Source organism: Fundulus heteroclitus, chromosome 13 (assembly GCF_011125445.2).
Source record: "Fundulus heteroclitus isolate FHET01 chromosome 13, MU-UCD_Fhet_4.1, whole genome shotgun sequence".
Taxonomy (NCBI): Eukaryota; Metazoa; Chordata; class Actinopteri; order Cyprinodontiformes; family Fundulidae; genus Fundulus; species Fundulus heteroclitus.
The window spans coordinates 14,793,531-14,820,994 of record NC_046373.1 but is presented as its reverse complement, the minus strand read 5'-3'; the positions used below and the strand labels follow the sequence as shown (position 1 = coordinate 14,820,994).

The 27,464-nt window shown below is 40.0% G+C and overlaps 1 protein-coding gene across 4 annotated transcripts in view; it reads right to left on the bottom strand.

Moving 5' to 3' along the window:
• csmd3b (CUB and Sushi multiple domains 3b) overlaps positions 1 to 27,464 on the bottom strand; it is a 159,220-nt gene that overhangs the window by 11,550 nt on the left and 120,206 nt on the right. For 2 of the 4 annotated variants that reach the window (XM_036145171.1, XM_036145173.1), the window contains exons 46-57: positions 25,475 to 25,660; positions 22,670 to 22,855; positions 22,401 to 22,574; positions 17,861 to 18,043; positions 17,563 to 17,739; positions 13,593 to 13,772; positions 13,273 to 13,446; positions 12,987 to 13,160; positions 7,778 to 7,851; positions 5,863 to 5,974; positions 5,586 to 5,765; positions 4,245 to 4,304 (exon numbers count right to left, since the gene is read on the bottom strand). In XM_036145171.1, the coding sequence (XP_036001064.1) occupies positions 4,245 to 4,304; positions 5,586 to 5,765; positions 5,863 to 5,974; positions 7,778 to 7,851; positions 12,987 to 13,160; positions 13,273 to 13,446; positions 13,593 to 13,772; positions 17,563 to 17,739; positions 17,861 to 18,043; positions 22,401 to 22,574; positions 22,670 to 22,855; positions 25,475 to 25,660 (1,860 nt within the window). The remainder of the gene's footprint in view (positions 1 to 4,244; positions 4,305 to 5,585; positions 5,766 to 5,862; positions 5,975 to 7,777; positions 7,852 to 12,986; positions 13,161 to 13,272; positions 13,447 to 13,592; positions 13,773 to 17,562; positions 17,740 to 17,860; positions 18,044 to 22,400; positions 22,575 to 22,669; positions 22,856 to 25,474; positions 25,661 to 27,464) is intronic. The other 2 variants (XM_036145172.1, XM_036145174.1) reach the window with 1 other exon arrangement.

Here is a 27,464-nt window from a genome sequence, read left to right as displayed (position 1 = left end):
TCCACTTTCACTCTCTACCAGACAGTCCTGAAGGACAATGTCTGGCCATAAGGTCAAAACCTTAAAGTCAGGCGCAGTTGGGTTATGCAGCAGGAGAATGACCCAAATTATCTACTTCTAAATGGCTCAAAAATTATGGGAAACAGACGGTGTTGGAATGGCCAACAAAAAGTCCAAAGTTAAATCTGACTGAGATGCAGTGGTCCAAAGCACAGAAAAGGACATCTATGTTCAAAAGCCTTCCAATTTGGCTAAAATATGGCTATGCAAACAAAACTGTGCCAGTTATCCCCCTAAATGATGTACAATGCTCATTGCACATCATTGCAAAAGATTTGATGGCAGCTTTTCCTGCCAACTGCAGTCCTGCTGAAAACATCCCAAGTTTTGGCACATGCTTTTAAACTCAAAAATAATACTATTTGCCAAGGCCTCAACTATCCAAAGTGAAACTGTATAAAAAAAAAAAAAAGAGGTGACTGGCACTTGGGCTGACATTTAACTCTATTCAGTGACTTCGTACCACCACATCCGGGTATCAGGAAGGAGCAACGCTCTAATTAAAATTTCTGAGTCTGTCATTTCCTTTTACTGTTGTTTAACTATTCTCTCTAACCAAAATGCATACAAATACAACCAAATTAACAACACATATGCTGCACAAGTGACTGCAGGTTAAGTTAGCTGACCTTTACTTAAATAAAATTCATTAAGGTAGAGTATCAGTGATTTATGATTCGAAAGAGCGCACGATTAAAAGTCTGGCATTAATGTTCCACTTTTCGGTCATATTTTCAGACATTACGGCAAGCGGAAAACAAGAAAAGAAAAAAAATATGAATTAGAGAAAATCGACTGGGAATCCTGCTACATAAAGATCCAAGAAATGAGAGCAAGGGGAATAAGAAATAAGTAAACAGATTGTCAAGAGAAAGAAAATCATGGACTCAGGATACATTTTGAAATCTTGTAACTGGTCTGTAGAGGAACTGAATGGTCTAAGGCTAAAATACAGAACATCTCAAAAGTTAATTGTCAGTAATGAGCCATTTAGACCTCTTTATGTCAGCAGAGACCTGTTCACTCAGCGTTTTTGGGACTACAAAACCAAACGAGGCATTGTTTCTAGTTTTGCTCCCTGAAAACCTGTGATGTAGAGAAATCTTTGGCTTCTAACTCAGGACTGAAGCATTATTGTTACTGCAGCGTTCTAGGAAAGCCCAAAATTTATTTTATTCATTTCCAGCTATGTACTTGTTTAAATGTTGCATTTTAGTGCTTACTTCTTTTAATGCAATTGCTAAAGTTTACTGACATTACTCACATGCATTCTTGTCTTTTGACATAATTGATCTTTCACTGTTTTTGATCTTTTACTGTTTTTTTTCCAAATCATTTTAAGTTGCCTGTGTGTTAATGATTATATTTGAAAGATAAATTTTGCATTTATGATGCACGACTTAATCGACCACCTTTTAACAGATTTAAAAATATGTCTGAGAAATGAACATTAACTAGTTAGGTTTGAAGTTTGTGAATGTAGCTCTAAAATTTTGAGGTGGTGAACTATAAACAAGGCAGTTTTAATCTGAGCAGACCAAACTTTTAACTAGGTTAGTGAAGTGTGAACTTGTGAGTATGGTGCCTCTCTTTCCACATTTCTCGTCGGTATTGCTTTGTCTCCTCTATTGATAGGTCTGTCCTTGTGCTGTTGTTCCCCTGCAGCTGGTAGTGCATTCTGGATGGGCTTCTTCAAAACAGGTCATTTATTTTCTTTGGCCTCAGCCTCTCTGGAGCTTCACCTCAGTTTAGTGAGCAGAGCCGCGAGTCTTTATTGGGCTTTGTCTACATAAAATAGAATATTGCCTCCCAGTAAGTCAAAATTTGGTCTATCACATCAACCACCCAAAAGATGGAAAGCTCCCTTTCTTCTCACTTAGTTAAAGGGAGGGTCTTATTCTAATTTAAATTATGATTGCCCTTTATTGAAACCCAGTGAAATTGGTTTCGGTCAAGGCTTAAGGCTGGTTTAGAAGCTACTGGAGGAGCACTGATGGAAGAAATGTTATTGATCATAAATGCTTTTTGTAAGGCAGACGCTGTGCTATTTATCTCAGTCTGAAGTCAGGCTGAATTTTTTTCTAAAATGTAATTATCTTTTTAAAAATGGCCATAGTTGGGTAATTTTTTTTCCCTAAAACCGTGAAAAAGAAGGGCAAATGAGAAATAGACCTAAAGCTAGCAAAAAGCAAGAGGTCCAAGTGAGATTCTGGAGATGGGGTCTTGCAATGGCATGTTTGAAGGTGGTTAGCAAAATTCCTCAGCTAAAACCTGAGTTAATAAAAGACAGGAGAGATGGGCCAAATGTGTTAAAATGTCTTCAAACAACTTAGTACGAAGAAAGTCAAGGGGGCAGTTAGCAATTTTCAAGTGTTGTCAAATTTGGTTCAAATAAGAAAAAGACAATGGTTCGAACTGCACACAAAAAGCTGAATCAGCAAGGACAGCAGAAACAACTATATTAAATGGTTTACCCAGGGCATACCTAACAGATTACAGTTTTTCTAAGAAAAATTTAGGAACTATCTCTTGTTAATTTAGCCCCACATTCTCTTCTTTAACCCCTGTTCTGAGGTGTGTCTCAGAGCAACTCGTTTTGGTGCTGTCTCTTCAAATCTAAAGGAGACACTTTATACCCCGCCCAACTTCGGGTCTTGACTTTTTAAAGTCAACAGGAGTATAAAAGTCCAGAATCTCATGACAAGTGTCATACAAAGAGGAAATAAAGTCATTACGACATAATGCGGTGTTCAGACCGCTTGAGGTTAAGAACTGCAAGTCAGTGAAAGCAGCAGAAAGCTGTTCAGAAGTAACAGAGGTCAAGATGCAATGATGGAAACTCGCTGCCAATGGCCTACTGGCCAAAGAGGAAGTTGTGAATTTAGTAAAGATGAGGGGAAATGATCTGAGCGTGAAATGGATTGGCCCTACAGGTTAAAAGATGATCATATTCAGGAATAAAATATGCCAGAAATTTTATATTATACCAAGCTGGGTGGTGAACAACCACACATAAAACAATCTGTGTGAGCTCAGCCACAAACATCTGCAGGTCAAAAGAATAATAAATGATTGTAGGCAAAAGTCTGAAATTAAAATAGTCTCTGTAGACAGCTGCATCTTTCCACCACACCCAGCATGGGAAACTGAAGAAACCCCACCAGGGGTAGAAGCTCTGAGAACACGTCGTTGTCACCTGGATTAATCCCCATTTCCATCAACAACAGAAGACCCAGGAAATGAAATCGGGAAAAGGTCATCAAGGATAGTTTTGTTTGTGAGTAATCTGGAGTTGAACAGATACTAGAATAAAGCAACAGCTTCTCTGCTAGGAAGCACTGACAAGTAAAGCGCAGACACAGTCCAACATACAGTCCCATTTGCAGATCTTTGCATGCCTGCAGCGAAGAAATGTGCTGTCAGCGTGCGTGTCATCGGGACGAAGCCAAGGTACAAGACGAGGTACATCAAAAAGGCAGTATTCACGTGGAATCCTGCAGGATGGCGAGTATTAAGTTGCTGCAAGGTGCGCTCAAAGCCTTCAGAGGAGTCCGCCTCTCCAGCCACGCCTCCAGGTACGCCAGCTGCTACAGGTAACCACTGTGGTTTCTTCTTTTCTTTTTATTCATTTGCTAATGGATAGAAGCCCAGGTTTGTGGGGATTTTCTGAAGATTTTGAAAAGGAGTCTCTTTATAATAGAGTTAACCTCATGGGGCTTCTTGGATAAATAACAGGAAGACAAAAAATGCAAATGATGCACCCTAGCTTGTTGATTTTCCCTGTGTGTTTTTTTTTACCATTAAACAAACTAAACAACAGGAGTAAATAAAACTGTAGCAAAGAGGAAAGCAGGATCATTACAGAAGATAATCAACGTTGTGTGCAGTGAGAAAATAAATTATTAAGAACAAGCATGGTGAGTATTAAAGCACTGTCAAGTCAACAAAAAAAACGAAAGAAAAGCAACCCTGTGGTGCAAAACTGAGTAGAGGAAAACGGAGCAGAGCAGAATCCCTCAAACCATACACTAAAACAAGACTGAAAGAGCAGAAATGAGGATGAATAAGATTAATGGAAAAATGTTCTACTTCCAGTGCCAGATGGACAGACAGACAGACACTCACGCAAACAGAAAAAAACAATGGATAGGCGGATGGTACACATACTGACTGAAAGAACTGACCATTAAGTTTTGGGCTGGGTGTCCCTGGCACAGGTTTCACAGGTTTCTTCTTCTCTCCAGCTGGAAGTACAATCAAAAGAGACACAACATCTAGATAAACCTTCAAGTTATGAAGATTTTACAACGCTTTGTTCGGCCTAATTTACAGACTTTTTTTTTCCCCCCATGGATGTCCATAAAACCGTTCTGTCCAGAGGAAAAGCCTTCCGCATTAGAATTCAGCACCAGTCACTCTTAGCCACACATGTGCATAATGAGCGAGGAGCATTTTGAAAAGGGTCAAAGAAAATAAACGTCTTTATTGAGCAATTCACAAGCGGAGAAAAGCAAACAGAGTTCAGGACCAATAATAGTTGTGCATTCGGGACCTATTTACAACGCAGCTCAAAGGCACGGGTCCTGATGACTGAGAGCACCCTAGATCATCTTTTCAAGATGCAGCCTTTGTTTTCAATAGGGGATAAAAAAAAAAAAAAAAAAAACAAGCACGGGAGAAGGCCTGTATACTAGAATCCCAATTTGGATGGGAGATAGCCTGAGTTTAAAAGAGATCACCAGGGCAACAACAGGGTGGTTGCCTTGTTGGATTAAGAAAACAGAAACAAAAATAGAGACGTTCAGCTCTTTCCAGAGCTTATTGATATTTTTTGCCGCACATTGTTTGTTGACTGGTTGTAGCTACGTTTGAAAAGGCTACTTTTGTGAAGGTATAAACAAATTAGACTAAACATATTTGTTTCAGCAGGTTACTCATCCACAAAGCATCAGTACGTTTCAAATTTAAATGCCCAACAATTAAAAGTCAATAACCAGCATCATGTCGGTACCCTGCAATCTATCAATATAAGAGTTATGACATAGTTTTAGGGAATCCGAGTTTGTTATGTTGGAATTTTGAAATGAAACTTGATGTTGTAGCACAGAGTTCGTGCATCTTTTAAGTGCCCATATTTTTTTTACCACAATTCGTTTTATTTCCCATACTCATACGTATACTTATTTCCCAAATACTTCAATTAAATATGACATTTTGAATACTGTGCCTGTGCCCATACTTTCAGTAATTCACAAAGCTCCACCAAATGCACATTATCCCCTTACTAAGGTGGGCATTTTGTATATCACTTATACCACATTAAGTTCTTCACACTATACAAGCCCACCATCTGTCTGTGCCGGCGGTAAACATCACCCAACTCCAGATGGTCTATATAGGGTGTCCTTGAGCAAGACGCATTCAAGTTCTCCTCTCTTTTTACTCGAAAATCTGCACAGAACTATACAATAAATGCAGCTAATGCTAACAGTGCCGCTGAGAGGCACAGAAAGGGAATCACGCACCTCTACATATTGGCATCTTTCCCGTCCACGTGCCATCGTTCTTGCAGACCCGGTGCTCGGAGCCCCCCGCCAGGAAGTAGCCGCGTTGACAGCTGTAGACCAAGGTGTAGCCAAATCCGGGCAGATCCATCCCCACCACGTCCACGTGCAGCGGGCTCTCCGGTTGCTTACATGCGTGGGCTGCAGGTTCAAAACAGATTTTTTTTTTTCTCTCTTCCATAAGAATCCACGAAGGGTTAGACACGGCAGGTGAGGAGCTAACGTGTATGTTTCTTACGTATGCACTCGGGCTGTGTCCCAGTCCAAGTCAAATCGGGTTGGCAGGTTCTGGATGAAGATCCCTGAAGCAAATGACCCGACTGGCACTGAAATGACACCACGCTCCCCACCTAGACACAAGCAGACAGACGGCAAAACATAAAAAAAACAATGAAATACGGGGCAGTGTTTAGTGTAGTTATATCATGTCAGTACCTTCAGGGGAGCTGATACTACGGGCCAATGTCACTAGTTTATTTTAGGAGGACAGATTGAGTTATGCTGGCAGGTATTCCTTTGCTATTTCTGACATGATAATTAAAGTGCCTTGTAATATTGTCTTTCCCTTTTTCACATATCTCACTTTACAGCCACACATCCCAGCATATTTTATTGGGAAATTATTTGGATAGCAGAGCACAAAGAAATACATAACTAGAAAAGTAGAGTGGAATGGAAATAATACATGCTTTAAAAGGCAAAACGAAAACAAATGAGGATCTGATAAGTTTATCTGAACTAAATCTGTATTTAGCACCTCCTTACTCCAATGCAAATAGTTGCCTTCTAAAACCACCTTTTTGCCAAACTGAGTTCATCTATGTGCCATTTAATCACAGTATTAATCTAGCTGCAATGTGAAGGCTGCGGATTTTTGTGAAAACGCTGCAAAAACAGAACTAAAAATAAGTAACATTTTCTTGAAACAAGTGTATTTGAGCAGGTAAATAAGATGATCTGCCAATGGAATGAGTATTTTGACCCCTAAAAAAAGATAATTAGATATACTGCACTTGAAATAAGACGATGGAGAAGAATTGTTCCTATTTTAAGTCCAGAAATCTTATTCCACTGGCAGATCATGTTATTTACCTGGTCAAATCAAGGACAAGATACACTAATTTCAAGAAAACATTACTTATTTTTAGTTTTAGCACGTGAAGGCAGAGGGCCGGGGAGGAAAGCAGATAAGTTAGGGCTAAAGTTAAGCTAAAGTAATGTGAAAGCAGGGTTAGTTAAGGAAACAATATCCAAGGCTTTGAATCAGTGTAAAAAAAAAAAGAAAAAAAAAAGAGGTTGCAACCCAACCAAGATACAGGCAGATAACTATACTACCAGGCCTTGCAAAAAGAGTATGAACAAGAGAGGCCGGCAGAGCAAGGAAGCAAAAACAAACAAACAAAACACTGTTTAAAAAAAATCTTGATAGAGGTACATCCTGTTTGCACTTTGCCCCAAGAGATGTTTTAGACTCAGCCAAAATGTGGAAGAAGATGAAGGAATACTACTGCAACTCAGTGTCCTGAACACACCATTCCCTCTTGGAAACATGGTGGTGGCAGCATGATGATTTGGGAACGGATGAATGGATTCATGTGCTGACCCTGTCAACGTCTGAGTGAAGCCCAATTGAAAACCTATAGCAAGAGTTGAAAACTCTCTGTCCAATCTGACTGAGTTTGGGTTCATTTTGCAAAGTAAAAATGGCCAAAAAAATCTCAGTTTCTGGATGTGCAAAGCTGTTAGAGACATCCCTCGAAAGACCTGCAGCTAAATTTCCAGAAAAGGTGCATAAATTCAGCTGCAAACCAAAACATATTTTATTTTTGTTGAATATTTAGAAAACTTTTCCTTCCACTTCACAAGTATGCACTTATTCTGCTGGTCTACGACATACATTTGTGGTGAGAAGCAAACTAATTAGAGTCTGTGGTTGCAACATGACAGGATCCTTTAACACGTCTCTTAGGTTTTCTCATCTGTTCAATCCAAACTGAGAAGTTGTGTCACCCTGAACATTACAAACGCTTACATCACAACTTGTTACCATGACAAAGTCCTTATCGCAAGCCAGACAAGAGAACTGTTTTCATTAAAACAACTAATTGGGTAAGGAGGTGGATCTAGAGCCCGCCAGGGCACACATATATTACCTTAAAGCCATAGGTCCGATTTAAGGAGCCGTAACGAGGCGTTCCTGGGTTATCGCAGCTGGTTTTGGTCGGCTCTGTAAGGGAAGTAAACAGTGTAAGAAGACACACACAGACACACACACAAGTAAAAAGAAATCCAAGAGAAAGATAAATTAACTGCAACATTTTTTAAATCCTGTGCTTTTCTCCATTTCTCTCCCATGTTGTCATGGTAACAGGGGGTTGTGGGTGCCGTCGGGCCGGCAGGGGGCAGTAGTGCTTCGTGAGAAAACGAGCGAGGCCTCCGCTTGGATTTTCTGTCTGTGAGAGAGTGTGTGTGTGTGTGTGTGTGTGTGTGTGTGTGTGGCAGGGTCATCAGCATGTAGAGCACATCCTGACGCGGAGCTCGATTCAATACAGCTTCCAAAATGACAGATTCACTCTCCACCTTCTTCTTCCTGTACTTCTCTATTCGCTCTCCTTCTCTCTCCCTCGCTCTGTTTTTTTTTTCTCTCTCCTCCTCTCCCTCTCTGTAACCGCTCTTTTCTTCTATGTTTCTATGCCACTATCTCCACTTCTTCGCAACCCCCGAAAAATGCCTCGTCTGTCTTATTTAAAGAGCAGGCTGCTTTGCCTCAAAACTCATTCTGGTTTCAGCCACGTCGTAATACACACCGCACTCTTAACATACAGCTGCAATCCCACACCAATAAATCACCCCTGCACACGTACGCCTAACACTCAGCGCTCCTTTCCGAGCACATTTCCACCACGTGAGAGAAAGGGGAAGCGGCGGCAGCGGGAATCACGTCGTGTTTGCGTGTGGACGCTTGTGAGCGAGCAACAGTCTCTAACTAGTAAAAAAAAATAATTACGCAAGTCGGAAGATTTGGTCTTATACCCCCGGAAGTTGAAGATTAAGCCTTTACATCTGCACTTCGCAGGCAGCCTCCTATTTTTAGATCATCAATTTTACAGGCAACATTAGCCTTTACTGCGGCTGTAAAAGTGCTAGATGTGCAGCACGGCTTATCAGCGGGTGTGAGGGAAGTCAGAAGTCTGTCTCCGCAACAAAAAGCTTTAACTGATCACAATTCATCTTGATGCTTGCTTGCCTTCGATCGGATGTGTGCGTGCAAGGTGGTTCTCCCTAACAAAAAAAAAAAAAAAAAATCTGAAACACTCCCAACATGGACAGTATTTGTTCGTGTTGTGTTCTTTTCAACCATGGTCAGCACCAACTTGTTTGAAGTTGGATATTGGAGGATTCTTTACTGAAGGGTGAAAGTAACAGACTGTAGCGCTGTTACACTTTTGCTTTGGTTTCTTTGGTGAAGAACTACTAGATCCCTGCTAAGCTGAACTAAAAGCTTTCCTTTATTTTCAGAGGGAAAGACTCAAGTTCTCAGGTACTCTGCACGTTATATTACATAGTACTGTGAAAAAGTCTTGGAACATACATACATCCTCTTCTCTTTCTTCCAACAGTGTACCTATGGAAGCTAGATGGCGAACAAATGGAATAGGCCGTAGAATAAAGTTTAGAAATATGCATACTTTTCCATACTTTCTTTTTCCATATAAATAAAATAAGGTATTTCAATCAAAATTCCGATCCTTTTTCTAGACTACATAGGAAGGATACCAGTATATATATACTGGTCCAAAAATAAAGGGAGCACTTAAGCAACTCAATGCAGTGCATTGTCCCATGCGTACATACAAGTCTGAGGATAGTGTAAGAAAAAAAAGGCACAGATGTCCGCATTTAATTCAAGCGACAGACATGACTGCAGAGGAGAAAGCTGTTTTCATCTGTCATCCTCCAAATCAACATATAGGCTGTATTTAACAATTTCCTCGTCCCCCACACACTTCGCTTTTGATGCATTTCATTCAGAAAATCAAGTGCCATGCAGCTCAGTCAAGAGCATACAGATGTGCAATTTGTTACTGACAATGACTTGTGAAATAGCACGCTGCCATAATATTCAATCTGCACACTCGCAGATGACCTTTGTGAAATCGTCCGCTGGAGTGCTTTTAGTGGATCGCGGTACAGCTGGATGGAGGGGTGGCCAAGTTATGAAACTAAAAATGCTTATATGAAATGACTGAGATTACTCATTCACGAGGCTTTAAAATTGTTTCGATACGTATCAGAAACCTGCTGTTTTCTCCAGAAAAGTTACCAATCTAAAAAAATTATACTTCAACTCGCTTCCGAGGAACCCTTAAACGCCCCTGCTTAAGGTTTCCTTTTCGTTAGCAGGAATGTCAGAGACGCAGTTCAAGTCAGTATCTGTCATGATTCCAATGAAACTTTTAATGTCACGGAGCAAAAATTGCTCTCCAAAATAGACCCACGGGTAAACTGACATGTGGCTGTTGCCTGTGTAATAATGGGTGCGTAATGGCGATAATTAGGCATTGGTGCTAATTAACTGGTGGCACAAACGGCATGTGTCTGATAGGTTCCGAACCGACAGGGGAGTGAACAAAATGAAAATTAGCAACAAAAAAAAATAACCACATAAGATTGTTCAGCCACCGAGTTCTGGAAATACTTCTGTCTGACATAGAGAGCATCGTGTTATAAATCATAAGAGAACACATGTACTGCATAGGGACAGCATTAAACACTCTTCTGTAATACTGCGCTGTGATATGTTATTTAAGGCAAGATATTTATTTTACGAGAACGACCTCTCGGGAAATCTGCCACAGAAGTTTGGTGCCTTTTAATTTGATCCTAGACTTTGAAGTGGGGAGGACACCCCTGCCCGGGGAAGCTCCTTTGGGTTCCAACTCATACGGAGATAAATCACTGGTGATGACTGACTCAGAAAGTGGAGAAGAGCATTCACTTAAATCTTAAATCAATAGTTAGAAACACTTAAAAATTGCACTCTACAGTTAAAGAACTGGAGACTTATTTAGAAATAATAATGAAAAAGAAATGTCTGTTCAGAAGTTTATATGCTATCAACGTGGGCATGAATATGATTTATCTGAACCGTACACTGAATTTACTGTGAATTGCACATCCACCAAGGGTCAAAATGATACATACAAATGTATACATACAGTACACTCCCACTATTATTCGGTTAGATGTCCCTCAGATGGTTCCACTTCAACCACACCCATTTCATACCATAAATCAAGCTTCTGGCATAATTCTGGGTGGATATTTGAACACTCTTCTTGGCAGAATTGGTAGAGCTCATTTGAGTTGCTTGGATTCCTGGTATGGCCATAGGTTCTAAGCAGGCTTTTAAACAGGCTCACATTGAGCTTAAGGTTAGCCTTAACTGGTTTACACATTTCAAAACCAGTTATGATGTTTGTTTGGGTTCATCATCCTTTAGGAACGACCCGATTTCAACCACCTTTCTGGTGATTTGAGGTGATGTGGAATGATTTGTGGGTGCCTGGTTACATCCGCCTTGTGCGAGGCACTAATAGCAATGACAGTAAACCAGACCCTCACCATGATGCTGCCACCACCACCATGCTTGTCAGTTCGTATAGTGTTGTTGGTGTCAAACCTTCATCATGACTGCTAGAAACATTCTTCCTGCCATTGTGGCCAAACAGCTCCAGGTTTTTCATGAATGTTTTCCCCAAAAGGGCATTTGGTTTTACCAAGTGGGCAGCTGCAAATTTAATTCACGCTTGAAGGTGATGATTTTGTAGAAGGTGCTTCTTTATTGGTCAGCCCCCCTCTGAGTCCATGTTGATGTTAAACGTGCTGCTGTTCCAGCATCTTCCAGTTTATAATGGGCTCCTGTTGTTGTGGTTCTTAGATTGTTCCTTAACATTATGACTAATTTCCTTTACTATGAAAGTGATTTCTTATAAAAAGTGATCATTTCAGACAAATCATTAATTAGTTAAGACTTAACCAACTGGTATTCTGCTCCCACTTTGGTTTTGCCTTCATTCTTTAGTCAAACTGGGCTTTGTTATTTCACCGTGTTCTCTGCAGTATGTTCATAGTTCTGGCTAATACCTCTCTGCAGCAAATAGAAGGGATGTCCATAACTGGTTTTGCATTAAGCTTCTGGAAAGGACATAGCCTCAGCTTTATTTATTATTTTCGGATTGTGCTCAAAAGCAAGATCCATGCCAGGAAGCCGACTAGTTTAAATGATCTTCACCTACTCTGCCAAGAAAGGAGGTCAAATATCCACCCCGCATATTATGCTAGAAGATTCTTGATGGCTTAAAAAAAACATGTGGTTTCTTTGCATATTGCTAAGGGATATTAACCTAAATATTAGTGGTGCTGTATGCACATATTTAAACATGTATGAAGAATTCTGACTATTGTGCGCATTCGAGAAAATCCACAATAAACTCAAACTTTCACAGTACACTTATTTTTTTTTATCAAGCAGTTTGTTTTATAAATTCAACCCTAAAAAGGCTGTAAAATTTTAAGCCGTTTTACTTAACTTAAATGGTATGGACCTGGAGCAGTGTTTCTTGTTCATACAGAGTGATACACAGCACACACTACACTGCAGGAGGTTCTGGATGAGTCACGTTCTCTTAACTAGAAAAGCCGGCAAGTGTCAGCTCAGGCTTTCTGGTCAATCATAATGATCGCTGTCTTTGTTTTTAGATTCCTACTGCATCTTCCGCCTAGCCACATTATTGACATATGGCTGAAAAGTGAAATGCATGCCAGTTGAAAACAGTATGAACAACTCAGCCGATATCAGCATGAATCCTCACTCGCCACAGACTCTCGGGAGAATCCAAACAGAGCTCAATCTAAGGCTGCACAGACTTCGCACAAGAAGATTCACTGGTATATCGCAAATAAACATTTTACATTCAATCCTAAATTGCTTTGATATTAAGAGTGTGAATAGAAGGAAGCCATGCACCAGTTTGAATAAAAGTTTTGCTCTGTTTATAATTGGGTTGTTCATAAATTGTGTGTTGTTCAGGAATCACCAGAAAGACATCCAGTCATCACAACATCCATTCATATATAGAATACAAATCTTTTTCGTATAGATTGATGACGTTCACACTAACACATAAAAAGTGTGTGTGCGAATAAAATGTCAACCAAATCTTTATGCATATTCTTCAACTTGCCTTCAAGTTTGAGTTCTCTTACCAAAATAAAGTAATTTGCTGTGGCTAAATGTTTAGACAAGAAGTGTGTTCTGTGACTTTCTGGCTGTTTCGGAGAACTAACTGTACAAATTACCGATGCAGCGTGGTTGAGTACCACTCCAGGTGCCGTCATTCTCGCAAAGTCTGGTTGTTGTGCCGACAAGTATCAGAGGTGGAGAACAGCTGAAGGACACTTCGGATTGATAAATGAAACTCCGACCCTCTCTGAAACCGCCGACTGGAGTACCTGGGTCGCCACAGAACTTGGCTGGAGATACAAAAACACAGATGTGAATGTAACAGTTGCGACGCTTAGAACGCAAAAGACAAGTGGTTGAAAATGTTGCCAGCAACATGCATGGGTGCAACGCAGTGCTTACGTAGGCACTGTGGGAGCATGCCGCTCCAGGTGCCATTGGCCACGCAGGTCAGGATGGCTGGGAAGGAGAGTTCATACCCTGGTGAGCAACTGTAGCTCACACTGCTTCCCCATTCAAAGTCACTGCCCTGCAAGACCCCATTGCTGATGGCAGGGGGAGCCGGACAGGTCACCGCTGGGACAAAAGAAGACTAAGTTAAGACCCGACAGTTGATGATCAACCGATTAGAGAAATGTGAGTGTACAATTTACAGCAGAGATGTAATGTAATCCATCCATTTATCGTTTAAAGGCATTTTGAGTATTATGTGCATAACTTACCTGTACATATGGGCATGTTTCCGCTCCACGTCCCATTCTGGGTGCACATCCTCACAGGTGAGCCGTCCTCCTCCATTCTGTATCCCGGTTGGCACAGAAAGGAAATGTTCTGCCCGATAGTGAAATCCTCCCCGTAGCGAAGGCCGTTAGCCGGCATGCCGGGATCCCCGCAGTTTATCACTGAGGGAGAGGGCACAAGTGGCGTTGACAAAATTAACACAACGACAAGCTGTAGTTTACCTCTCATCAAGCTTTCGGAGAAGATAATTGGATTTTTAATTTGGTTATTTTCTCTTTATCTGCATTCTTGACTATCGGGTAATTCCAATTATACAAAATAGACAGGAAGAGGAAGACGGAGGTTGAGAAGGAGGCCGAGAAATGGCATTCAACTGATTGTGAAAGGTAATACATAAAGTAGGTGCAGAATTAAAGAAGGAAAAGTGAGTCAAACTATTTAAAAAAATATACACTATGTTATTATTGTGTAATTGGTAAAAATAGTAGCTTTTGCCATTACAAAATACTTTTGCTGACATCCCATTTAGAACATAAAACTAAAATATTATACTTAACAGACAGTAAAACAAACAATCTACAAAGTATAAAAGAGAAATAAATCACAGTGGACCTAAAGCAAATGAGTAGTTTCAAGAAACAAAGCGTTCTGAGTCATGCTGGTAAAACCAGATCTGCACTTATATGAATAATAACACTGTCTGGGAGCCTGTCCAGTCTAATGATTGCCTGATGCTACATAGTTAAAACATATTATTTTCTTGTCAACGAAAAGATGTTTCTAATGAATCTGAATATAAGATCTGTGGCAACTTATTGGCAGAACAGAAAACACGGAAGAAGGGAGCCCTTATGCAACAAAATCTTCTATGAAGCAGAAGTGGGTGAGCTGCATGGATGTAATCAGATGAGGATGAGATTCTTTCTCCACACCAAAATAGTCCCTTCATTGGAAACACTTTTGCACCAGGATTATTTAACAATTGGAGTTCTGGACTTAAAAGAAGGAAGACCCCTAAGCGGACAGGAAAGGACTGATTCTAGTTTGTGCCACAGCTATGATGGATAAACGTCTGCAGGTGTCGTTTGTGAGCATAAAGTTTATCAGGTGAGAAAATGCAGTCCTTTACCATCACCTTTACTATTTGTGTCTATTCTATCAATACAAAATTGGCAGATTTCCTGAATTTAAAAAAAGCTCTCTACGAAGGTTCCTCCTGTATGTTCATCAACAATAAATAACTGTGACAGCTGCTTGTGAGCCAAATAAAGGACCTTTTTGACTAATAGATACAAAAGAGGAAAGCCAATATAGTTTTTGATGAAAAATATACTTTTAGTACATGTATTACTTTATTATTTGATTTTCAGCTGAATAAATTACAAAAATACATTTCAGATCCCTTTATGGGTTCCACATTATATAAATGAGGAATGATATAAAAATGGCTTAGGCTGTCCTGGGACAGTTTTAAGGAGCATTAGAATTCCCCAGACAGTACTTTTAGGGCACTGTCCTTCATAGTCTAATAGGCAGTTTTACTGCTTTTATACCCACCCCACATTCTGTCATGCCTCTTAATAGATGTGGTGTAATCTACTGTAAAAGCCAGCCATTTCCCCTTTAAGAAAGACATTGTTAAAAAAAATTGTCTTTTACTTCCAGGAAGCCCTGATTCTAGATTTTGGTTTCTCAGCACTTCTGAGTCTTTGTCCTTTTATTCTGCCCTGCTGGATATTTCATGGCTTATTTCTTTACATAAATGCGTTAAAAGTCAGAAATGTCAGTGTAAATGGGAAACCATAAAGATGACAGTAGATTTCCCTCAGAAAGAAGTCCTTTCTCTGACAACGCATAGCTGCCAATTCCTCTGGGAGTAAGTATTAGGATCTATATTTTGCACATATCTTATAACGCAATGCAGGCAAGCCCAGCAGATGCATGCTGCTCTGATTAACACTTGCTCAAGTATGGCTTTGGTCATATTTCACACAGCAAGAGACTTTTTTAATTTTATGGTTATTTACCCTATTGGAGTTTTCCCTCTGGGTTGAAAAAGCAAATTAGCTAAAGTAAACAACAATCAAGGTTATTCATGCAATGCTATAAAGTGAGTAGCAGGAGCATAAATAGTTGAGCTTTATTTCATTCCTCAGACCGTATAGTATTGGAGAATAATTTAAAACAGGTCATAAAGCAGTGTCACAAAGGGCTGTGGAGGACAACTCGTACAGTAATCCACGTAAGGAATTTGGCAATGTTAACGGGTTAATTGGAACTGTGTTGCATAAATTATGGTTTAGATTGCAAAATCAACAGCCTGTTTTACATACAGTTGAGGCTCTGTTAAAACTGCCAATATAGGAGGTGCAGATCACATTTTTAGCAAGCGTTTTTTTTTTGTTGGAGCAACTATTTTTCAGAAAGTCTCATCTTTCAATTTTTTAAAACTCCTTCCTTGCGCTTTAGATTTCTTTAATGTTTGTCATCGGCTCTGATGAATATTGAGAACCTTGTGGAACGATGCCAGCTGATATAGATGTAACTGAAAGTGACACTTGACATCTTGGTATTTTGATTAAAATCTTTTTCAGTAAAATCATTACCGCATTGATCACACTGCTGCTTCCAACTCAGCATGCCCACATAACTTTGTTTCTGTGTTCCGGATAAAGCCACACCTAAAACAGTATCTTTCTTTATCTATCTCATCATTTGTTTTCAACTTTCATGATGCTCTGCATAACTGAATTTCTAAATGGTCGTCTAGTCTCAATGTTGACAGCTGCGCTGCAAAAAAGGTCATTTATCAGTCAATTACTTGAAATAGAAATAAGAAACATGTGTAGCGCCTTACTTTTCTGTAAATAATACAGTTCCTTGCAAAAACTTTCATAGCCCCTTTTCACATTTTATCTGTGTTGCAACCTTGGACTTTATTATAATGGGATTTTAGGTGACAGACTGAATAAAAGTGGTGCACTATTGTGAAGTTTAAGGAAAATAATAAAGAGTTTTAATGAAAATCTTTGAATTTGTGGAACTCTCCCATGGAGGAGTTTTAGCCCAGAGTCGTTCTTATTGTTGAATCTTAACTGTTGAAGTAAGGTCTGCAGTGTTTTAGATGTGGTTCTAGGTTGAATTTTGACCTGCTGGTTTGAACCGTCTGTGTTCTCTTGGAGTAACTTTGGTTGACAGGCCTCTCCTGGGAAGGTGCTCCATGTTTTCTCCAGCTGTGGACTATGGCTCTCACTTAAGTTCACGCTATATCAAACTCTCAGAAGCTTTTTTTTCCCTTGAAGGATGAAGTCATCCTTGGAAACGGCTTTTTGTATTTACTAAGAGTACTTTTTTTTTAATCCAGTCTTAAAAGTTGTTTGATGATCTGAAAGACTTAAGTGCGGCAGAAAAAAGAAAAAGTGGAACAAATCTGTCTTGAGGCAACCACTTTTTCAAAGCACTGTACATACTGTATGCTACGATGGCCAAATCAATGCCCAGACCTACATCCAACTGAGAATGTGCGGCAAGAATTAAAAGTAAATGTTTAGTTACCCTCCATCCATTCTGATGAGTTTTAATTATTTCTGTAAAGAGGAATTGGGCAAATAGTTCAGTCTGTTGATGCGCAAAGCTGGAAGAGACATACCCCTAAAAGACTTGCGGCTGTAACTGGGGCAAGATATCATTCCACAAAGTTTTCACTCAGTGGGCTTTTTATTTGTAAAAAACAATAAAATACAAAATAAAAAGAAATATGTCGAAACCGTGTATAATTTTCCCTCTCCTTCACTATGGTCTACTTTGTGTTGGTCTATTAAATCAAACCCTGATATTATACATTTAAGTTGGTGCTTTAAATGTGCCAAAACTTGAACAAAAAAAAGTTAACAGGATAAAAGGAGCTTTGCAAGGTAATAACTGACTTCTAAAGCAAAACAGAAAACTCACTAGTGCAGTTTGGCTGTGCCCCTGACCAGGTCCCATTGGCCTGGCACAGCCTGGTGGTGGCGCCAGTGAGCAAGTAACCGTCTATGCAGGAGTAGATGACAGAGTGAGAGAACGTTGTTCCATCAAGACGAAATACCCTGCCATTACTTGGAGTGCCAGGATTTCCACACTGAACAGCTGTAAAAAAACAAAAACAAAAAAAAAAACAATCATATGATTATCGAGAAAGATACAGTATGCGTAAAGATGGCTCCAGAAAGTAAAGTTGCACGGCAGGAATAATCCGCAATCGTCCTACGTTTACAAAAAGGCTGCGTGCCGGACCAGGTCCCGTTGGGGAAGCACATTCTGTCTGAAGAACCAATGAGCTCATAGCCTTCGGAGCAGGTGAAGTAGACCTTGGAGCGGATCCTGAAATCCGTCTGTTCCCTCGAACCGTGGGAGGGAATGCCAGGGTCCCCACAAGAACCAGCAATGTCACCTGCAGAGAGAGAAATAAGGAGAAACATCTGCAATTTATTCATCCCTTGATATTTTGTTCTTTTTTTGCAAGTTACAAATAAAAAAGAAGGGGGTTAAAAAAAAAAAAAACTGTCAACATGTAGCTTCCTTATGGTCAACAAGTGTAAAACGCTTTGTTACAAATAGCAGCGGGTTGCAGACATTATGTTCCTGACCAGGCCCATATGCTTTCTCTAAGAATGTATGTGTGTATGTTTATGCGTACTGATGGGTAGCTGGGTGGCAGCTTGTATAAGTGTGTGTATGTGTGGTCCTCACTCTGCCCTTGTACAACAGCCTGGTCAGCAAATCCCTGTCTGACATACACAGCACGCTCCTGGGAGTGCATACACACACTTTTATACACAAAAAAAAAACACAATTTCTCACACCAGTGCTGGAGTCTAGACTAACATATTGCTTCTCAAACATTGCTGACCCGCACTGCCCATTTGGCTAATGGTAAGAGATTTGCATTGGGTTACGTGTGCATAACATTAATGCCACAGCCTGATTCATTTCTTTTAGCGCCGAATGACTAATTATGTCTTGAAGTAACCATTCGCATTCATTGCAGAGCATAAATCTGAGGCATGACAAAATACTTTTGACAGGAAAAATAACTGTCATTCTTCTGTATGCGAGCGGCACTCCCTTCTACTTAAAAACAGTTGCTCTGTTTACACGATACTGCGTGTCTACAGGCTTTTTGCTTGAAGAACTTAAAGCTATAATTGGTAATTCTGTCCAGAAACACTTTTTTGTTAAACTGGACCAAATGGTCATGCCATCCTGACAGTAGTCAATACATTGTGTATTCAGAAAAATGATGTATTTGGTCTGAATGACAGGTTTTTGGTCCCTTCTGTCCAACAAGTTCTGGCGGTATCACCTTATCTATTGGCACACACGGCAATCTTTCTGACGCGCTCACTTAACGCCAGTGTGCGTGCTCGTTCCTTGCTTCGTCCTAGCCGTTCATTGTGGCTCCACTGCTCGCACTGTATACTTTGAACATGGCGTACATGTTTATGAGAAGAAGAAGAAGGCCTCAGTGGAAAGAAATAAGACCAAAGTGGATTTGGGAGATTTTTTTTCCACGCGATCCCCCTGAGGAGCAGAAGGGCAGGTAAAATGGTCTTGCTCGTGCATAGTTATTCAAAAAGGGACTTGGGGAAACTTATGGAAAAATCGCTGACTCACCTTTACCGTGCCGATTTAAAAAAAAAAAAGAATTCTTTGTTTTTTGCAAAGTTGTCTGTTAAGACACAACACTGGCCAATCTCTACAGTGTATCATCCATTTTTCATCAGGTGATGGTTATCGCAACCTATTAACATTCATACTTTTGCAGTTTTGCAAGTATTGTACCCCAAAAAGCTTGGCACAAAAAGTAATCTTTTCCCATGAGCCAATTCATACCGATCATCTATTAATTGGCACCCACTTTGCGGACAGTTTGCACCTGCTTTGACAGCTTACAACTATTTCTTTAAATGATCTACCCATAGTCTTTTTGAGGGGAAGTTATGGTGAACCCAATATACTGTATACTGTACCAGCAGGTAGTCCCTCACTGCTGTTTTGGCTGGATCATTATGTTAATCTGTGATATGGCTGAAATATGGGCACAGTGTGAAGCCAGTTTTAGTAGAATTTTCTTTAGAAGGCCGTCCTGGCACTAGCTGGACTATCTTGGGCCCCCCAGAAGTTTTCTGCACGGTGGCTGTATTTTTCATCATGAAGCTGTTGATGATTCAATCAATGCTTGATTTGGGTGAAATGTTCCTAGCAGCAAAATGCTTGCGTGTGAAGCCCTGTAGATGCAAAGCTTCAACGGCAGCGCATGTTTTCTAAAACAAACATTTTAATATTATTTTGACATTATTTTAACATTATTGCAAGCTCCGTACCCAAAAACAATCTTTTTAAACTTCTAATTCAGCTTTAATGATGATGAGTGATGTTAGCTGTCCTGTTGTGTTAACACTGAGCTAACTGTAAGGTCACTGAAATGACGCTGGCAGATCATTTAGTGGCTAAAATATTTAGCGTTCGATCTTTTTTGGTTAGTTTCCATTTCTTGTGCATTGATATGCATTTTACCTGATCTCTCTTCAGAGCAACCTACACATATTGCAATGTGCCATCAAATATTGAACACGCACAGTTTTTCCCAAAGCTTTTGCTCCTCAATATACGTGGACTGCGGCAGATCTTTAGATCTTTCCTATTTCTTTGAACTTTTCTTTCAAATGGATTTACTAAGCTTGGAGTTATTAGGTATTAAAGGAGGACTTCAACTTTTTCGAGGGAAATGCATTTTTTTTTATATTTCCACTGTCCTTTAAAGGTCAAGCTACACTCAGTAGCTGATGAGTTTAATTTGGCGTATAGACTAGAGCTGGGAAAACGGATAACCTGGCTCAGGTTTAATGGTAATGAAATCCTCCTTCCAGTACCTTTAAAGTTCAGTATTTAGTTTCATATAATCTGACCTGAATTGTTCCGTTTCACTCATGATTATTAGACAACCTTTGTTTGGATGGCTTCAAATGAATCATTAATATCTAAATTGAAGTAAAACCCAGAACGCATCGTGCAACAAATGTGTTGTCCAGTGACCCGGAGAGATGTTGGCTGTTTCATGATGCTGTCAGCCCAGTTTCCTTTGCACCAACGGTGAATTTTAATGGGACAGATGCAAGTAATGTAAATTAATTCATCCATCTAAGCTAGAAAGCAAATAGGAGCAAATCTCAATTAGATAAATTCCCTAAAAAGGACAGAATGTACATATAATTGGTTAGAGGCCGAGCTTAGTTTCCATTTGTCGCTACGTAAAACATGCATCTGCAAAAGGAGTTCTCAATGTGCAGAATGTAAGTTATGTTGGTGCTGTAAACTAGCCTATATATTTTCCTTGCAGAGATAGAGTTATTGTTAAAAGAAAATTAAATCTCTGTGAAATTTAAGAGTTTAATTTGTGGATTATCTCATCTTTACAAGGTTCTAAATTCATTTAACTCTAAGTACACAATCCACACACCAGAGGTCCCTCCGTGCAATTTTCTGTTCAACAGTGACGGCAAATGCAGAAATTTGTGAAAAATAAGTGCACACGACAGCCAGGATTAATTGAAAATGTGGAAAAATCTAACCTTAAAAAGGATAAACCTTCTTTTCCCATCACTGTAGAAACTAAAATACCTAAAACAAGGATCATTTCTAGTCCAGACAGTTTGAAGAGTATTTCTGTTTTGTGTTAAATCAAATCCTTGAAAGATAAGTGGAAATATCTGCATGGCAATATCTACACTCAAACTACCAAATCAAACCTCAGTGTGTGGCAACCAAATAACTACCAACTCAGTTTGATTTTTTCATCTGGACCCAGCATTTTTGGACAAGATGGAAATACTTAAATAAATAAATACATTTGCTCATCAGTTCTTATTGAGCATAGCCACAAAGCTTGCATTGTTATCCCAGATTGGACTCTTGTCTGCACAGAGCCCTGGTGCACACCAGCCAGGTAGAAAGAATGAATCATTTATTTTTTTTCTAATCTATTAGCATTTCTCACCCCAACATCCCCCCTGGGAAATTGCTGTAAATAACAGTGTATTCTTAGTCAAGTTGTCTGGAATGCATTCTCACCACGCTTATTATGTAAGAAGCAGCTGGGAGCTTTTCGGTCTGTAAGTGCCATAATCATGCCTTCAGCCAGCTGATGGTGAACCATGTAACAGCCCTAGAATGGATTGTTTGTTTACATTACGAAGGGTAAGACAGATTTTTGTCCGCAGAGACAATCTAGCCTAACAAGCGCCGGGATATGAATATACAGGAAATTCCGGAGGGGAAAATGTATGTCTTTGTGAGACGTAGTGGAGGACTGTGATGGTGCCTGGTTTTATCGTGTATCCATCAGTTCACAGTTTCCTGCAAGAGTTAAACAAACAGCCTTACATTTTCTAAAATGACACAAACAAAAGTTCAGTAGGTGTTGATTTTAGATTAGTAGAGAGGAGGATTTGTAAAGTCCAGAACTGAGTTGAGTGTAAGGCAAGGTTGCCGTAGGTTCCAGAAATCCTTTACCAGACAGGAACTGTCTGGGTCTATCTTTCCTCTGCATGTTCATCCATGCCCCTATTATCCCGCCGACTGAGTGCAAAGGCTCTAAGAAAGTGTACCTGCAGGATGTGAAGGCGTAGCACTTTACACTCCGGTGAGTCTAGATGTTTTAGACCCCTTTCATCTGCGACTGCCATCTATCAGAACCCCTGTTATGGACTGTACGTCAAAGCCGGTATGTTCTGGTTTAAAATGCTTACCCGAGCAGAAGGGCATGGGGGCGCTCCACATCCCATTGAGCTGACACATCCGAGAAGACTCTCCTTTAAGCTGCCTCCCACCCAGACAGGAGTATCGCACCGTCGAACCAAATGTAAACTTCTCTCCAGTCAGCACGCCGTTGGGGGGAGAGCCTGGATGACCACAGTCTACAACTACGCATCGAGACAGGCCGAGATAGAAAGATCAGCTTCCTTTCGCCTCGCGCGGCGTTGGAAAATAAGTAATGCAAGCAATTTCATCCACAAACCTATGCATTCAGGAAGAGGTTTGTCCCACTGGCCGGTGGGTTGACAAGTCAGCACCGGGGATCCGAACAGGTAATATCCTGGGTTACAGTCGTAGAACACCACGGTGCCGAAAGTGAAGTTGCCGTGCTCTATTTTACTCTGCCGAATTGAGTTGGCCGGGATGCCGGGATCGGAGCAGTTGACCACTATACGCAGAGAGACATGAAGACAGACACAGGCAAAACAACAACAACAGAAAAGACAAACGGGAGGAATACATGTGTTATTTGGCATGCACCAGGGAGAGTCATTTCTCTTTGCTCTAATTGCTTTTTCTGTGTTTTTCACTTGGAAAACACAATTTCTGAACAATAATGGAGGACATAAAACAGTTAAAAATCACAAGCGCTAGTGGTTTGAAGGACAAGTATTCATAAAGTAATGATACAGTTAGATAGTTAAGTCCTCTTATATGACATTTTTCAATTAATTTCAACAGTATTTTAACCCCTCTAAATACTTAGCAAAACAAAACAAACAAAAAAAAAATGGTTAAACCTTGACCACCAGTAAGAATTTTACCTTGAGTCATCATTGTCATTAACATATTCCTAACTTTGAAGTTTCAAATGAATCCTTTGCACAAATCTTTTTCAATGATTGAATGATTATACAACAGACAATGTAAGGGATACTAAAAAAAACAAAAATTGGTTGCACATGCTTAGATTCATTGTGATTTTCCCCCCCCTGAATCCACACAAGATCACAATTGAACACACTGGGTCAAACATGCATCCACACCCATTGGTCTGTGGATAGGTTTACCTCCCCAACCTGCAACCCGACCATAGCCCGTTTTGCAGCCCAGCTTCTGGCATAATCCTCGCTTGAAATTTGGCTGTTCAGTTAGGCAGATTGGGTAGAGTTTGTTTAAAATGGTTGGTTTCCTGACACAGACCTGGGTTCAGTCATCACCAGATTTGAAAATAGTTTTAATATATGTTTGGGGTAACTGTTAGATCATACAGTTCTGTCCAACTTTTTAACCTTTTGATTAAAACTGTTGGAGTTCAGAAAAATAACCCAGAAGGCAGCAAGGCTCAGGCCTACCTTGAATTGGAAACTACTGGAACACGAGTATTACTGCCTACAGAGAAGCAAAATCTACACCGCTGGCAGCTAATGGGCTTCTTACAGTGTGCTATTTTAACAAACTTATAAGGCTATTCCATGAAAAACTGTGCAGCATGAATTTAATAATCTTTGGTGCAATATCAGGCTTCATGTGTGCACATTATACGATCACCGTTTACAACTGGACCGCTTACGACGTACGGCAATAAGCAACTTGATTTCTCTTTATTTGCGGGGCAGCATTGTTCGGAACCTGTGGAGCCTCTCATATACCGGCTATGATTAGTAGACACAGCAGCTATCACATTGTGAGATATTCTTTCTAAATATCTGACACTGTCACATATTGATTGCAAGTTATCTTTGGTAGCAAGACACCGACAACGACTGTCCTTGAACCTGTCTCACTGTGCGATGTAAGACTGCAGATTTAGAACCATGACCAAATATTTTGCTACGATGTTACCACGGTCTTTTGCCACGGGGAATAAGAGGGTGCCAACCAAAAGTGAAGCAGAGCTCCATAATCTACACCTGACTGCAATTTGAATCTGAACCCACAGACCAGTCAAATTCCTTCTCAGGGAATATTTTATGGTCAGAGGAGAAAAGGACTAACCCTTTTAAGGACAACAAAATAAGGATCTGGACGAGTAAATATTAAATTTAGTTTGTTCAGTTCAGTTTGTTTACTGTATATAGTGCCAATTTAAAAGAAATATAATTTCATGGCACTTTACAAGAACAAAAACTCAATCCAACAGACAGATTTAAAGTTCAAAGGTATGTGCCTCTAGCCTCCTATCAGAGAACAGTAGTTATGTTTTTGTGATTTGATCCAAATAAAACAATTACCCTTGTCAATTATCAGCTTCTCCATGAGCCCTCTGTGCACTTTTTTTATTTTTTAGCTCCAATTTTCCTCAACTTCCTTTTGTTTCTACTTGCATTTAGAGAGTAACAAATGAACATTAATTTGCTACTCTCAAAGGTCTGTTGTATTCACCCCCAGGCTTTCATGATATTCATGCGTCCTCCCATGTTTTGGCTATACATGTGCTTTAGGCGCAGCTGAACAACTGTAGCTCCTATGATAAAGAGTGAATGGCAGAATGCAGATAAAATCTGCCTGTATTCAACAACTGGTGGCGTCTGGAAGCGTCTTTCGAACATAAAAACCCATCCCCTCTGTGCTTGGAATCATGACGTGCATATCCTGGTAAAAATGGAAGTGTTTCCAGAGTCTACCTTATTTTACCTTGTATGGTTCAAATATATAGTTCTGACCCCGTGTTGCTTTTTGAAAATCCACATAACATGCACCCCGCAGTCATTAAAGTTGTTTGTTGTATAATCCTTCCAACCTGGCAAAGGAGAGTCCAACTAAATATTCAGCTTAAAAACAAATACAGTGTATAACTGTATAGAGAATTTACTTTTCTTTCCTGGCAATTAAGGTTTGGGTTTAAGTTCAAAATGGCAAATGTGTTTAAATTAGGAACAAAGGCGATGGTAGAAAGAAGGTGAAATGGAAAATGGAGGATTGGTTTGGAGGAAGGAGTGAGGTTGAAAGGGGAATGAGGTCCACAACAACAGGGTCAGGCAGTAATGGTAAATAAATACATGTTTTTATGGGTGCTGGTTAAAGCAAGGGCCAAAAAAGAAAGTTAGGGGTCAATACACTTAACTTTTCTCCCCACCTTTACACGTTGGGGGCGGGTGGCTCCACTGGCGATTGGCCTGGCACTGAGCACGGGCAGGCCCCTCCATTTCGTAGCCCCGATTACAAACAAAGCTGACCACATCGTTGAGGTTGAAGCCGTTTCCCACTGTGCGGCCGTAGATGGGACTCCCTGGATGGCCGCAGCTGATCGCTAAGGGAAACATTTAAGATGCATGAGATACAGGTTTATGACCAAAAAAGTAATGAGAAGCTTTTAATTTGGTATATTTACCATGTCAACCTACAACTATTCGCTATAATGCAGACTATTCGCTCTTGAAAAACAAAGGTCTAGATGGCAATAATTGTAATAATTACAATGAAATCAGAACTTATTTTACTTTATATTCTATCTAGTAAAACTTTTAAATAATGACTAAAAGTATTTGTGTGGCATTGATTGTAGAAGAGGAAAGCAGCACCACTGAAATATTCATCCTCAGCAGATGGAATTTGACCACAGGTTTAAAAATAATAATAATGGGATCAGTGTTCTTGGAGGATGTTCATTGGGGTATTTTATTTAGTGTACCAAAAAAAAAAAAGATATGTCCCCAAACAATTTCATATCAAAGCTGGAGATTGTGATTACGGCTTTGTAAATCAGACCTCATAAAATTTAGAAATAGACAGTCCATATTTATATAAAGCACATTAAAAAAACATTATGATATTTATAAGGAAATAACATTATGTATTCACATGTGATTTGGACTTTTTTTGGAAAAATATAACCCACACGATTTTTACTTTTCCTATGAGATTGTGAATAAAGAAGAGAGACTTTAATGAGCTGATGCATCTGAGTGACCAATAAAAATTGTCCAAACAAGAGAAAGCAGCAAAAAAAAAACAAAAAAAAAATAGGAAAGGACTGTGCAGCTCATTCCAGAGGTAAGGAGTGTGTAAAATATGTTACCTGTTCCCAGTCTGCTATGACTAGAATGTTGAGTAAGTAAGAAGAAATGTAAGATAAAAAAAAAAAAAAAAAAAAAAAAAAAAAAAAAAAAAGTCGTCACTCAGTGGCAGCTTTTTCAATAAAACCTATAATAACATTGCCGTGGAAATGTATGGGAACCCCTTAAACCTTTTCAGATTTTTGCATTAAACCACATATTGTAATGTATTTAAATAGGAACTTACTGTATGTGATAGAATGACAGAAAGTAGTGCTTAATTGTGTAATAAACAGAAAATGGTCCTCGAATCAGTGCTTTGTAGAGCATCCTTTGAATGCAACTACAGCTGCAAATCTTTGGGGGTATGTGCCTACCAGCTATGCACATCAAGAGATGGCTAAAGATCACTACGTTGCGATGGAGAGTATCTGTGGAAATCAATTCTCTCAAACAGATTTAGGTCATTCAAACAGATCTTGTCCAAGCTATTCCATTGTAGGCTGACTGTATGCCAGGGTGTGTCATGCAGCAAAATAAACCTCTGCCTAATGGGCCTTTCAGACAGGCTGCGACGACCGCACTGCTGCGCTGTGAAACCCATTCTTTTCAATGGCTTGCGCCGCGCCAGGGCGGTTTATCGCTGCGTCGAGCAAAGCGCAAGCACAGCGCAGCGCACCGCTTCGCGCGCCGCGCTCAAAGTTCAACATAGTTGAACTTTGAGCGCGGCGAGCGCGGCGAGCGCGGCGCGCCGTGACGAATGCACGCGTTGCCATAGAAACCGCAAATGCGCTGCGCTGAACCCCGCGGCCAGCGCAGCGCAAATCGCGTCCTGTCTGAAAGGCCCTTAAGTCTCAAGGCTTTTACAACTACTAAAATGTCCTTCAAGGAATGCCACGATTTTACTTACATTCATATTTCCATTAATTCTGAAAAGCTTCCACACATCGTGATGCTGCCACCATGATTTTCTTCTGTTGGACATGGTGTGCTCAGGGTAATATGCCATGCATTATGTTTTGCAAGAAGACCAAATAGTTTAATTATAGCATCATTTGA